The sequence below is a fragment of the Neovison vison genome, chromosome 11 (genome assembly GCF_020171115.1).
Source record: "Neovison vison isolate M4711 chromosome 11, ASM_NN_V1, whole genome shotgun sequence".
NCBI classification, from domain to species: domain Eukaryota; kingdom Metazoa; phylum Chordata; class Mammalia; order Carnivora; family Mustelidae; genus Neogale; species Neogale vison.
The window spans coordinates 140,678,649-140,692,267 of record NC_058101.1 but is presented as its reverse complement, the minus strand read 5'-3'; the positions used below and the strand labels follow the sequence as shown (position 1 = coordinate 140,692,267).

Genomic DNA, 13,619 nt, shown 5'->3' with positions numbered 1-13,619 from the left:
GCAAGTCACAAATTGGTTAATATCTGAATACTTTTTTTGAGAGAGAGAGAGAGCACACAGGAGAGCTCAAACAGGGAGAGGGACAGCAGGAGAGAGAGAATCTTTTTTTTTTTTTCTAAGATTTTATTTATTTATTTGACAGAGATCACAAGTAGACAGAGAGGCAGGCAGAGAGAGAGAGGGAAGCAGGCTCCCTGCTGAGCAGAGAGCCCCATGCGGGACTCGCTCCCAGGACCCTGAGATCATGACCTGAGCTTAACCCACTGAGCCACCCGGCGCCCGAGAGAGAAAATCTTAAGCAGACTCCATGCTGCTAGCAAAGCTGGACCTGGAGATGGATCTCACGATGCTGAGACCATGACCTGAGCCCAAATCGAGTTAGATGCCTAACTGAGTGAGCCACTCAGGCGCCCCACATGTGAATATCTTTATTGGTACTAGGTAGGTGTTATGCACTGAATGTTTGTCACCCTCCAAATTCATATGTGGAAGCCCTCAGTGTAATGTTCCTTGGATTTGGGGGAGATAATTAGGGTTAGATGAGATTATGAAGATGGACTCCTCACGATGGAATCAGCATTCCAATAAGAAGAACTGCCAGACATCTCCACCACTCCCTGTGGTGTGATGGCATAAAGAGGTCATGTGAGCATATGGTGAGCAGATGACTCTCTGCAATATTTTGCTGAAGCTTTGCAAAAGGAAAAATAAAGGTTTCTAAGTCACCTTATTCCTTCATTCAAAGTGAAAATGTTTTAGTTCTACAGATAAATTGCATAGTCCTGGAAATGTTGACTTCCCTATTCTATTGCATAGAAGAATGCCAATGAGAAAATTGTCATTGATGTTTTGTGACCACAAAGCTAATGCCTGGGCATATCCGGAAGTAGCAGCATGGAGGCGCCTTTCTAGTCATTCTTTATAGTTGGGGGACACTTTAGAATTTGCTAAATGCATTTGCATGCACAATTTTCTTTCGTCCACAAAATAAATTCAAATGACGTGTCAGTCTCATTTTATGGATAGTACAAACTGAGATTTAGAGAATTGAAATATCTTTTGCAAGGTAGCATATAACTAGAGCTAGATTTAATTTATTCCACTGAATGAATTTTTTTTCTGAGAACTTACTGTGTGCAAACCATGGTCTCCAACCTAGTTCTCTCCTCTGGCAGTAGGAATTCTCAGCAATTAGTGTAGCTTCTTGACTGCCTTATGTCATGCTGTACTTAGCTAGGTAGTTCTAGGTACCCCCAAAGATCCAGACCACCATTGAACTGTGAATCCGTTGGCAGATATGGGTGCTACCTCCGCTAAGGAACAAATCTCTCTCTGTCAGTTTCCACTTGGTCCCTAATGAGTCAATGATTGACAAGGGCTTCTCTCGACATCTGAGGTGTTTGCTTGGAAAGCTCTTCTTCAGTTCTCCTCCCCTATTCTTCTCCTCCTCCCAATTATTCTTTGTATACTGTAAGTGGGAGGTTTTACATTCGAACTTAGGTCCAAATGAGAAGTCAGGCAGGCAACATGAAACCCTCAGGTCTTGGTTTACTCATTGTCCTACTCTATCCTGAATCAAACCTTTCAATAGTGAAGTAAATCAATGTCCCAAATTCAATATGATTTGTTGTTTGTTGAAGTAGACAGAAGGGAAAACATTGTTGCAACCGTAGAAATTTAGAATGGCAAGAACAATGAAAATAATACATTTAACTGAAAAGCAGGTGAATTGTTAAGTGAAGTTCTTTTCTGAAAAGACAAGTGACATTTAGTCCCAGCTTTGTATTAACTGTGTGTGGAGAAGATAAATCAGGATTGAGGTATGCCGTGATTGTCTGTTCTAGGAAAAGTGAATTTAAAAATTTTTGTTTTTAAAAATTTTAAAATTTTATGCCTGGGTGGCTCAGTGGGTTAAGCCTCTGCCTTCAGCTCAGGTCATGATCTCAGGGTCCTGGGACAGAGCCCTGCATCGGGCTCTCTGCTCAGCACAGAGTCTGCTTCCGCACCCCCCACCCCCCACCAGTCTCTCTGCCTACTTGTGATCTCTCTCTCTGTCAAATAAATAAATAAAATCTTGGGAAAAAAAAGATTCACTTAAAAAAATTTTTTTTTCTGAAAACTGTTTAAATTTATATAGCTTGTAAACTACACAGAAAAGTATACAACATTGGGGCGCGTGGGTGGCTCAGTGGGTTAAAGCCTCTGCCTTTGGCTCAGGTCATTATCCTAGGGTCCTGGGATCGAACCACGCATCGGGCTCTCGGATGGGTGGGGACCCTGCTCCCTCCTTTCTCTCTGCCTGCCTCTCTGCCTTCTTGTAATCTCTGTCTGTCAAATAAATAATAAAAATTTTTAAAAAAACTTTAAAGAAAAGTATACAACATTAACAACTTAAAGTTTACATTTAAATCTGCAGGCATCTTTTTCTTATTCTTTATAGGAGCCTTGTCTAATTTTACCCCTTTTAGATTTATTATACCCCAGAAATGAAAAATGAATCAGGTCATATAGGAGAAAAACCGGTAGGTACTTTCAGCACTTTGGGCATATTCAAGTTGTTTCAAATATTTTCCTTAGAACTCCACTGGAACCTCTGTGTTACAGTGGTACAGAATTACCAAGCCAGAAAGTCCAAGTGTTGTATTAGTAACAGTGTTCTCAGGAGAGATCTTGGAAACAGAGCTATCAACATAGATTCAGCAAATTCTCTGAACTTTTTCACCCTCAGGCCTCTAAACTCAAGGGGAAAAAACAACAGCATTTTTTTTTTTCATGGAGTATAGAAAAGAAGCAGTGTGGTGATAGAAACACAAGGACTAGGTGACAGGGAACTACTGCATTTTGGTTTTGGTTCTGAGATTTTAACCACATTATTTTTTCAGGTTTCAATTTCCTCATCTATAAAAGCAGAAGTAATAATTCCTATGTCATAGAATATCTGGAATGATTAAATAAAAATATTTGATATCAAAACGGTATGGAGTAGAGAAACAAAGAGAAAAGAATTACTAAAGGCTCAACACAGGCCAGATGCTGTAGCTACATCTGGGGCTCTTCAGAGAGATTAAGATCCATGATTCAGGTCCACAGTTCAACTACACTAAAACTTTAAATTAAATCATGAATTAAAATACTTTGATTAACTTAAGTAATCTATATTATGATCTACAGGAAATTTTCTTAATTTGAATATTTTTTAAGGCTTGCTATTACTAGATCTCAAAAGCTGAATAAATCAACAATGGAAAATAAAAATACTTTCTATAAGTATTTCCTTCCAAATGTGTTTTTTTTTTGCAGACTAATAATTCATAATAAAAATAATCCACATAACATTTTACACTTTTTCAAAGTACTTTTCAAAGTGTACCCTAAATTATGTGTAATACATTAAATAAGTATGCCATTTAAAATTTCACAACAGAAAAGTCTGACACGTTATATTTTTCTACTTTTAAAGGCTACTTTATGGATGGAGAGTAAATAATTTCCACACAATATTTTAAAATACTCTGTAGACAAAACTTCCTCAGACAGAAATTTAATTCAATATGTTAGCCATTGAATTTGAAAGAAAAAAATATTAAATATATCAAAATATGCTGAAAAGATAGTTTTCCCTGAAAATAAAATTCAGTAAAATCAAGAAAAGAAAATGATAGATTAAAAGTTGCATCTGTTAAAATTAGAAAACTAAGAACCACATAAAACACTTTCTTTTTTAGTAACTACATATGTCTTCATATATACTTTTTAAGACTAATGTTATTAAAATATTATAATTAAAATATAAGAGTTCATAAATGTTTCAGTAATAGATTATTCTACTAAACACACACATATACATACAAATATTTAGGAAGAATCCAAATCATTTGGTTATAGATGACAAAAAGCATCTGATAAGGTCATCATCTTTCATTTGACCTTCTACAGAAGTAACTAGAAAGTAGTGAGACATATATTTTTAATCACTTTGGTGTATAATTGGGCCAGATTTTATTTTCAGTACTTCTTCATAATTTCTTCTTAGCAAGATAAGCTAGTTACAAGAAAAATAATTTAAAATTAATACTTGATACAAGGCTAGAATATATGTCATTATAAAAATAAATATCTAAGTAATAGATTTTTTATTTCTAAGATGAGGTAGATAAATTAAAATATTCCAGAACATGATCTGCACTTAAAGAAAATTGCAATCACCAATTCAACCTGTATGAATCAAATAGTTGAAGAGGTCTTTATTTTTGACATTTATATCAGGTATTTCAAGTACAAGGCCTCTGAAATACATTTTATACTCCCCCAAACCTTGCTAAATTGAAATTCATATTTTTCATTGACTTACTCATTATTTAATCTACCTAAGGAACTTTGCTAACCAGGTCAAAGACATATGCAATTAAACCAAACTTTTCTTCTTCTTTTTTTTTAATGTTTAAGTGGTATTTTCCCTTTATATACCTCGTAGAGTAAAATACATCAGGAAAAACTATTACTCTTCAGATATTGTACCACAAATAATTATTTAGATGATGAGTTAATAAAAATTTCAAGGTCTGCTAAAGAATTATGAAGCTCATCATTTATATCTTGACTTCTAAGAAAATTTTTAAGAGTATCTAAAGCAGTTAATGCCTCATTTTTGGATGGCAAAGGGAGTTCAGTTCCTAGAGAACCACCATCATCCTCTTCATCAGAAGTATAAAATCCAGTTTCCTCTGAGTGACTTTCTTCGGTCCATACCGAATCAGTTTCTGGTGCAGCTTCACATGTCTCCAAATCATCATCAAGGGCAGCATACTCTTCTATAGATAAACCTTCAGGAAATTCCACACCTGCTGCCTGAGCATGGGCAACCAAATCAAGACCAGCGTCTGTCTCTGCATTGGCCTTGTCACTTTCTCCCTCTTGAGATTTGAATCCTGCCTCTTCATAGCTCTTAACAATAGTCTCTGGGGTTACAGCCCTCCAACAAAGGTGCAAAGTATCAACTGCATCTAGTAGGGAAAATGTAAATTCTTTGCTGCCTTCAACAGAGCTTAAAAATTTCTTGATAAGACAATGTCGATATTTTATTTTAAGGCTTTTAATAACACCTTGTTTCATCGCTATAAATTTGGAAGATAAACATGATGGAAAGAATGCTAACTCAATGGACTTTAGGTTCTTTACCTCTGGATGTGAAGGAAAAGAATCAACAAAAATCACCACTCTTCGTTGCTGGGCTTGAAATTTCTCATCAAGCTTCCGCATCCATCGTTCAAATACGTCTGAGGTCATCCATGCCATTTTGTTAGCTTCATAACACACAGGCAATGATTTTATACCTTTGAAACAATGTGGATTTCTGTTTTTTCCAATGATAAGCAAAGGAAGTTTCTCTGAGCCATCCATGTTTGTCCCAACCACCAGCGTTATTCTGTCTTTGCATAACTTTCCGATGGTGCATGTCTCTCCTTTAAATGCAAATGTATTTGTAGGCAACATTCGATAAAGCAGCCCAGTCTCTTTTATATTGAAAATGTTTTTAGGATGATAATCATTTAAATAATAAGGAAGTACATTTTGATGCCAGACAGTTGAAGGGTCTACTGGTACACCCGTAGCTTCTACGGGTTGCGCTCTGAATACTAAACCATACCTAGATTTAAAGCGATCCAGCCATCCATTACTGCACTTAAAATCATTATGTCCCAGTTTCTGGGCAAAATCATTAGCTTTTAGACGCAACATTGGACCATTAACTGGTACATTCAGACACTGAGCAATTCGATACCACCTCATTAATGCTTCTTCCAGATCTGTGTAAAAAGCAGTTCTCAGTCTTTTTCTCTTTGGATCAAATCTCAGAGATTCAAAGGCTTCTAGAACTTTGTCTTTATTCTTCATAATAGAAGACAATGAATTTTTCTTTATTCCATATTCAGCTGCAATTTCTGCCTTTTTCTTGCCACTTTCTACTGCATTGATGATGTCGATCTTTTCTTCAATGGATAAACTTTTCTTTTTCTTCACTGTCACGGGCAGGGCTGAGGCATCCTCCGAAGCTTCTGCCATCTCCGCCAGTGCTTATGCAGAGATCGTTCGTCTTGCTGGTGGCTGTTTCTTTAAATTTCTAAAAATCAGTAAGTAAATGTATTTTCAAAGGTCCTGAATAAGAAAAACGTTACACACAGCTAGAGCATTTTAAAAGAGAAACTTCCTTCCCAGGACCTGTGCGGCTCAGTTTATAGTTTATTCAGTGCTCCAGAAGTCAAGCTAAAATAGAAATCTCATTATGTCAAACCTGTCCAGTCCTGCTGATATATTTTTGGAACTTCAATCCTTTAAGATGATCCATTTTATCCACACGCGCATTCAACCTCCTATTAATTCTCTGCAGAAGGCTTCTGAGATAAGAAGCAAACGCATTCAGTAATTTTCATGCAAACTGTTACCCATTAATTTCCAAGTCTCTTCAGGGTGGAGAAGAAAGTGGCAGAATCCCCTTCTAGGATTGGAGGGTATATCTTCTGCCTCTTGAAAATAGAAAAAAAATAAATAAAGAAAGAATGAATGAAAAGAAAAGAAGACAAGAGAAAGCTATTTTAGGAACGATGTGCCAATTGAATATAAAAAAATTTATACTAATTAGTTATGCTTTTGATAATAATGAAAAGAATCAGAATATGTTTCTGCGAATGTAATAACCAAAGCTTCCATGAGAAATGCTTACCTCCTAAAGGGCCTCTGTAAAAAGCCCTCTAGCTCTGCTCTGTGCTTTTGAATTCTCACTTGCTTTCAAGTGCTTTGTATATATATACTTCTGAAATAATTCAGGCAAATTTAATCTGTTTTAAAAATGGGCGCTTACCAAAATTAAAGAACTAAAAATGATGCTGGATAGATCTTTGGTGGCTATTTTTCACATGAAGTCACAACTGCCCCCTCTGACTTCTCTAAAAGAAAAACACAGACAGTAGTCACAAGGTTCAACTTTTAATAGCACATGGGAGACAGCGTCCCCTTTATAGGAGTCGGGTAGAAAAGCTTTCACTAAAAATCCAATCAAGTGATTCCATTACAAATTTTAAAAATCTAAATATTGTTTTATCTAAACGCTTACAAACCTTGTAACTTTGGACCAGCTTGACACATTAGCCAGATGCACAGAGGCCAGAAATAATCAACAACATGTAGAGGAACAAGCAAATGTTTAAGAGGCTATAATCCAGAAAAAGACCCAGACCAGAGTAAGAAGGAAAGTGACCACGGATCTTAACATCTCAGGACCTCTCCTTCCCTATCTGTAAAGTAAAGGACTTATTATACTGGAAGGGTATGGGCTTTGGTATCAGACACACCTGAGTTGACAAGTGATTCTGCCATTTAAACTTACGTGATCCTGGGTGGTTTACTTAACCATATGAGGCTTCAGCTTCCTTATTTGTAAAACAGGTGTAACTACAGTCCCTACTTCACAGGGTTATCGCGCATTCGAGGAGATTCCACAAGCGAGTGGAAAGCACTCAATACAGCACTTGGCCCCTTACAAAGTGTTCCATGAATGTTTGGTGATGATACCATCATTACTCTCTCTCTAATGCCCCCGTGGCTGTGCTGATCCTTTTAATTCAAAGATTTTTCAAAATCCTACTTGCAAACAGAAGCAAGAATCCCACTGAAATATATACTGAAAGCAGGGATTCTCATAAATCAAACAGTACTGTGAGAACAGTCACAGTCACGGACCTAGATAGGCTTGCCCCTACTTTCCCAGGTGGCACCTACCCTACAAGAGTCTACAGGCTCAGGGCCTACTGCGGGCCAAAGTAACAAGCTAATTTGATGAGCAGGTGTTACTACTGTGTGAAATAGTGTGAGCACAATGTCCCTCAGGTTTTTTCGCTCTGTCCTGCCAGGTTTCAAGATGTCATGTGCATTTTTTGCACAAAATTTTTGGGCAAGAGTTTTTGTCAAAATTCCTCTGCCTTTGTTGTCTAAAAAAAGTAATTTTTATCATAGGAATGACAACTGGTAAAGGAGTTTCCTGATATTACTGTAAAAAAGTACTACTAATAATTACAATAGCCCAGGGCTTTAGTTTCTAAACACCTTTATTTCCTGTATTCCGAACAACTCAGGAAGAAGATAAAACTGAATTTCAAAGCTCATATAGTTATAATGCGGTTGAGTGCAGCCCAGAATCCAGGCTTTGTAATGTAAAGTCTACCATTCTTTTCACTGTATTAGTGGCCTCCTCTGATAATAGTTACACACTCTATGTCCCCAGCACCAAGTCAAACCAAGGTAGCACTTTCAACGCCTGTCTGAACCTAATGAAACAAAACCAAACAACAAAGACAACAGACAACAACAACAAAACCCAAAACAAAACAGAAACAATATCAAGCCTCTACAAAAGAATAGAATAGGCCTTAATGAATTCTGTGAACACAAATAGCAACTGTATCCCACTGCTAAGTGGGCTGACCTTTCTAAATAAATAAGCTTTGATCATTCAACTAAAAAATAAACAACAACAACAAAAAATCCCTTTCTCATGTATGGGACCTCTCCACACATTTTTCTGTAATTTCTATAAATCTACAATTACTTCAAATAAATATTTTAAAATATCTCACTCTTATTAGGAAGATACCAACCTTCAGAAATTGAGGTAGCAAGAACAAATTTTTTAAGAGAAAACCATGCAAAACTATGTTCTAAGGGAAAATGGGACTCTCCCAACTTCTCTCTTCTTTCTTCTGTTCTTTCCCTTCTTCTTTTCTTCCTTCCTTCTTTTATGCCTTCTGCTTTATTTCATCATTTCTCAGAAATAAACCCTATCACATCAAATAATGAGGATTACAGAAAAAGTCACTTGAATATCCTCCCATATCCCCTCCCAAATAAAGCAACATAATATACACAGAGATTAGTGATTATCTTGATCAAATTGAAAATAATGATATGTTTATTTAGGAAGATATTATTTGTTTTCTGAGAGTTAACAGCATATATTTCCTTCCAAAACAGTAGTGAAACCTACAATTTTCCATGGTAACATAAAATACATCTTTATTCCCAAAACAACCTCATGCCTAATGAAAAACCAGACAAGCCAGACTTTTTCCCTAAAAAAGAACAAGGCATCAATACTCTTTAATCAATGAAGCTAACATTTTCCATGCTCCCACAGTATAATGTCTGGGGTATTTCTTGCAGGGAGTAATGGCAGGAGGCGATATTTCTCAGAAGTACCCATTCTCTCAATTAAGATCATTAATCATTCTACTCCTTGAAAATGCTACAACAGAGAAATATTGGACTACGCGTTAGATGCTATTTCTTCTATCAATGGTAAAGCCAACTAAAGAATAAGAAAAGGCAAGTCACTAAAAAAGACCTATCAAGAGAACACCAAGAAAACAATAGTCAGTTCTACTGGTAACAAGAGAAATGTAAATCTTCTTTCAAAACAGGAGACCCTTTTTCTTTTGTTTTTGTTTTTGTTTTGTTTTTGCCTATCAGAATGGCAGTATCTAGCATTTGCCAGAATGTCATAACATAGTTTGTGAGGAGGAATATAAATTGGTACAAAGCTTATGAAGGGCAAATTGGTAATATGATACAAAAACCTTAACAATATGGGTAACTTTCACTGAACAAGTTCACACCTAGAATTTTATCCCCAACAAATAATTATAAATATAAAAAGAACCTGGCTTACACATGTATTCATGATCTATCGCTGCATTTAGTAGCTTAAAACAATACCCATCTATTATCTCACAGTTCTGCAGGCCAGAAGTCCAGGTGAGCTCAACCGGATGCTCTGCTTAGGATCCCGCCAGGCAGAAATCGAGATGTTAGTCCAGAGCCTCTTATCTGGAGGCTCTGGAGAAGAATCTGCTTGCAAGTTCATTCAGGTTATTTGCAGAATTCAGCTTCTTGTGGCTGGAGAACTGAGGTCCCTGAGTTTTTTGCGGGCTGTCAGCAGAGACTGCTCTCAGCTCCTGGTTCGGGTCCTTGACTCTGGCCCTTTGCATTTCGGCAATAGAGAACTTTCCTCCTGTCAAATCTCTCTTATGTTTTGCATCTCTCTGCCTTCATTGCTGCAACCACAGCAGGAGAAAACTTCCTGCTCTTAAAAGCCTCCCGTATCAGTTTAGGCCCATCCCGATCATCTCCCTTTTGATTAATTTAAAGTCAACTGATTATAGCTGCAAAAATCTCTTGTGCATGTAATATAACATGATGAGAATGATGTCCTATCATGTTCATATGGGAGGAAATTATACAAAGTGAGAATCATCGGAAGTCATCTTAGAATTTTATCATACAACAATATTCCTCACATTGTGGTTTTATAATTACAGACCAAACAGGAAAGAACTGAAATGTATAAAAAGGACTAAGTAAATAAATTAATATATAATACTGAGCCACTGAAGGAGAATATTTAATGATATGAAGGAAATTCCATAATATTTTAAGTAAAAAAAGCAAAATGTGAAACTGTATGCCAACAAAACTAGCGTATACTAAAAGTTACATGAGTGTAGAGGCTGATGGCTATTCCTACAGTGCTTCATGTCCAGCAGACAGTCGGTTCTAAGTAACAGTTTCTTAAATAAATGTAGAAAAAATATAAATGCATAGAAAAAAACTGATAAAATGTTGCATATTAATTCTAGATAATGGAATTATGAAATACTTCAGTTTTTTTCTCTTTGCAGTTAAAGTAATTTCTACTCTTATGCTCCACTCAGACTACTATTCACAGACTTCTTTAGATGTTCCATTTATCGCTATCCTCTATTCCTCTGTTTCCAGAGAATTACACTGTGCAATCATTAATTAAATATGTCTCCATGAAAAGGGACCTGATGATGGAGAGTGATAAAATTATTGTGACAATACCAGAATTCCCCTAGAAAAGATCTGAAGGTAGCACCTTTTTTTTTGCAGCATACAGTACTCAACATCTAAAGTGAAGAAAAAGGTTGTGTGCACATTTAATTCATTCAGAAAGGAATAATATGCTCTAACCTGTTGTCCCCCTTCACTTGTGGTCAATAAATGAAATACAGATTTCCTACAAGCCAAGTAAATAAATGGCATCTGATTTTTCAAAAGCTGAATAATAGCCAGTAACAGTACAAAGGTACATTAGTAGATAATCCCCATGTCATAAACATACAGAGCAGACAACTATTACCTTTTTCCTTACCTCTCCAAACATAGATGCTAATTTAGAGAAAAGAAGTAATCTTCTATTCTCCTAAAGAGAATGAGCAGGTAGAATTCCCCAAACTCTAGGGCAAAGAAAACAAGAAAGAGGGGAAAGAAAGAAAGATCTCCATCTAAGTAGGGTTAGATTTAAAATAAGGTCTTTCTGTCAGCATCAAAAATTTCCTCCAAAAAAAAAAAAAAAAATAAAAACCAGCTACTGTTTCCTTTTTCCAAAATAAATTACGTAGAATTTCACAGTCTTCCATCACCAGCTGAAGTAGCTTCCAGTGTTTTCTTCCAGCCAACTTACATTCTAATTTCCCTTGGGGCAGCAGAAATCATGGGAAGACTAATCCTGTGTGGAGCCTTGCACTATGTAGGAAGAGCAGTCACGTGCAGTACCGGAATCACACTGGACTGGAGTACCTAACATGATTAACGGCGCCTTCGCCAAACAGAAATTAGCGTGAGTTCCAAACAGTTTGGAATCCATCTGAATCTCTATCAGAAACATTGGCACCTGCCAAGGAAACTATCCAGCTAAGGACAAATAATGAAAGCAAGTGTCCACCTTTTCAATTTAAGAAACACCTCTGAGTCTAACAATTTAACAGACTAATGAAGCTAAGCATTCCCGAACTCAAAAGACGCTTGGCAGGAATCCTTAAGGTGCCAGCCAACTCAAACAGTTAAGTACAGATCATTCAGGCACCACTGAGCACTGCCATGCTCCTCTTCCTAATTACCCTTCTGAAACTAAGAATACTTGAACTTAGCTATTAAATGTCATTCTGTTCCTATGCAATAAGAGCAGTAATTATTCTAGATTGGGATCCTTTTCTTGTAATTGAGAAGACTAACAGGATGGCTTTGAACAGAAAAAAAGTCCACAGTAGGCTATAGAACTGAAGTTATGGTTTGAGTGATATACATTTACAGTTTGCGTGATATACATTTGCTCTTTTTGTTAAGGACAGAGACACTTAAGATGAGGGTCCTTTGTACACAGATTCATGTTTTGAGACTTCAATACTGTTTTTGAGAAGAGGAAGTCTCCTGGAGATCTCAGCTGATAAATAATGTTATTTACTTTTGAAACATTTGTGTCAGCACGGGTATTTCCTATTCACGGATATGGGGAAGATATTTGCACAGGGATATATGATTCACTATTCTGAAACTCCCTAGAATTTGTAAAGGCAAAGGTCTGCCTTTGGGCACTGAGCCTTTAAAAATGTCTCATCAGCTAATACGACAAAAGCAGGTGAGAAGTACAGTCTAAAGAAGAGTAAATCCCACGGAATGCACTGTTATCCTTCGCATTTCTACAAGTGAAAAAATGAGCATGCAAGGCTTTCAAACGAAAAACAGCTCAGAACCTTGATGAGAGATGTGGATGGACAACTGTAGGTACTCTATGCAAATGAGCTTAAGGTATACCTATTACCACTGTGCAGCCATACATTCCCTCCATTCAGCGCCGGGAGTAAGGAGAGTATCCACAGCACAGGCTGGGTCTCAATTTAGTAAACTACAAAGGGCTCAGAGAGAAAGGATTTCTTGGCGGTTTCTGTAGATAGGGCAGTGATCTACCTACAGGGCGAGCAAATAAAGCGGAACTCAGTTATCTGGATAAAGAAACAGGAGCAGGAACGAAAAGTATAAGGGGTCCACCGTCGGCGAGCGAGCAGGGCAGAGTGATTACAAAGACAGCAAGTCAAGAAGTCAGGGAAGCCAGGCTTGGAGGTCTGGTCTTCCTGAAGGGGGTGGGAGTGAGTGACGTGGCCGGAGTGGCGCGCTCCAGACACCGGGGAAGAGAGGGTGAGGCGCCCGCATCCCGTGTGTTCCCTTAACCCCGCATTCCCGCCACCCTCCACTCCCCGCGGGGCTGAAACAACCTTCTACGCGCTCTCCCGCAGCTGAGAAAGCTTCGGCTCTCCTGTGATATGCGTGGCGGCGAGTTACGTCCACCTCCACCCTCCCGCCACCGGCTCACCGTCTGCTGGGGGGACGCCTAACGCGTGAAGCTGGGGTGTATGAGTGAGAAAGAAGGGATGCTGAGGGCTCCAGGAGACCTCCGACCACTCAAGACCAGGCCAGCTCGCCCTTCTGCAAGCTCCCGGCTCTGGCAGGTGCACCGGGACCCGGGTGCACACCCCTCTGTGATCGGCCGCAGCCAGAAAATTACCCGGGCAACAGCACCCGCTGAGCCCCGGATGTGGTTGCTAGGGCCGCAGCGGGAGGGGCGGGGCCAGCCTCCAGGAGAGGGGCGGAGGAGGCCTCTAGGGAGGCGCGCTGGCACCATCGAGATGCGGCTGGGCCGGGCCAGATTGAGGGAGAGAGGGGCCGTCCATGGCCAAGGACACGCTACTTCCGGTCTCCTCACTTCCGGCTCC

General features: G+C 38.4%; 1 protein-coding gene across 2 annotated transcripts; it reads right to left on the bottom strand.

The window, feature by feature from the left end:
- Positions 1-3,827: 3,827 nt before the first annotated feature.
- Positions 3,828-13,395, bottom strand: TIGD4 (tigger transposable element derived 4). Of its 2 annotated transcripts, XM_044224863.1 has the most exons (3): positions 13,220-13,395; positions 6,860-6,944; positions 3,828-6,524 (listed from the first exon to the last, which is right to left on the bottom strand). In XM_044224863.1, exon 3 carries the CDS (start codon positions 6,061-6,063, stop codon positions 4,528-4,530), a length of 1,536 nt encoding a protein of 511 aa, XP_044080798.1. In that variant the 5' UTR covers positions 6,064-6,524; positions 6,860-6,944; positions 13,220-13,395; the 3' UTR covers positions 3,828-4,527. The 2 variants fall into 2 exon arrangements, with proteins under 2 accessions (XP_044080798.1, XP_044080799.1); XM_044224864.1 differs by lacking the exon at positions 6,860-6,944.
- Positions 13,396-13,619: the final 224 nt, after the last annotated feature.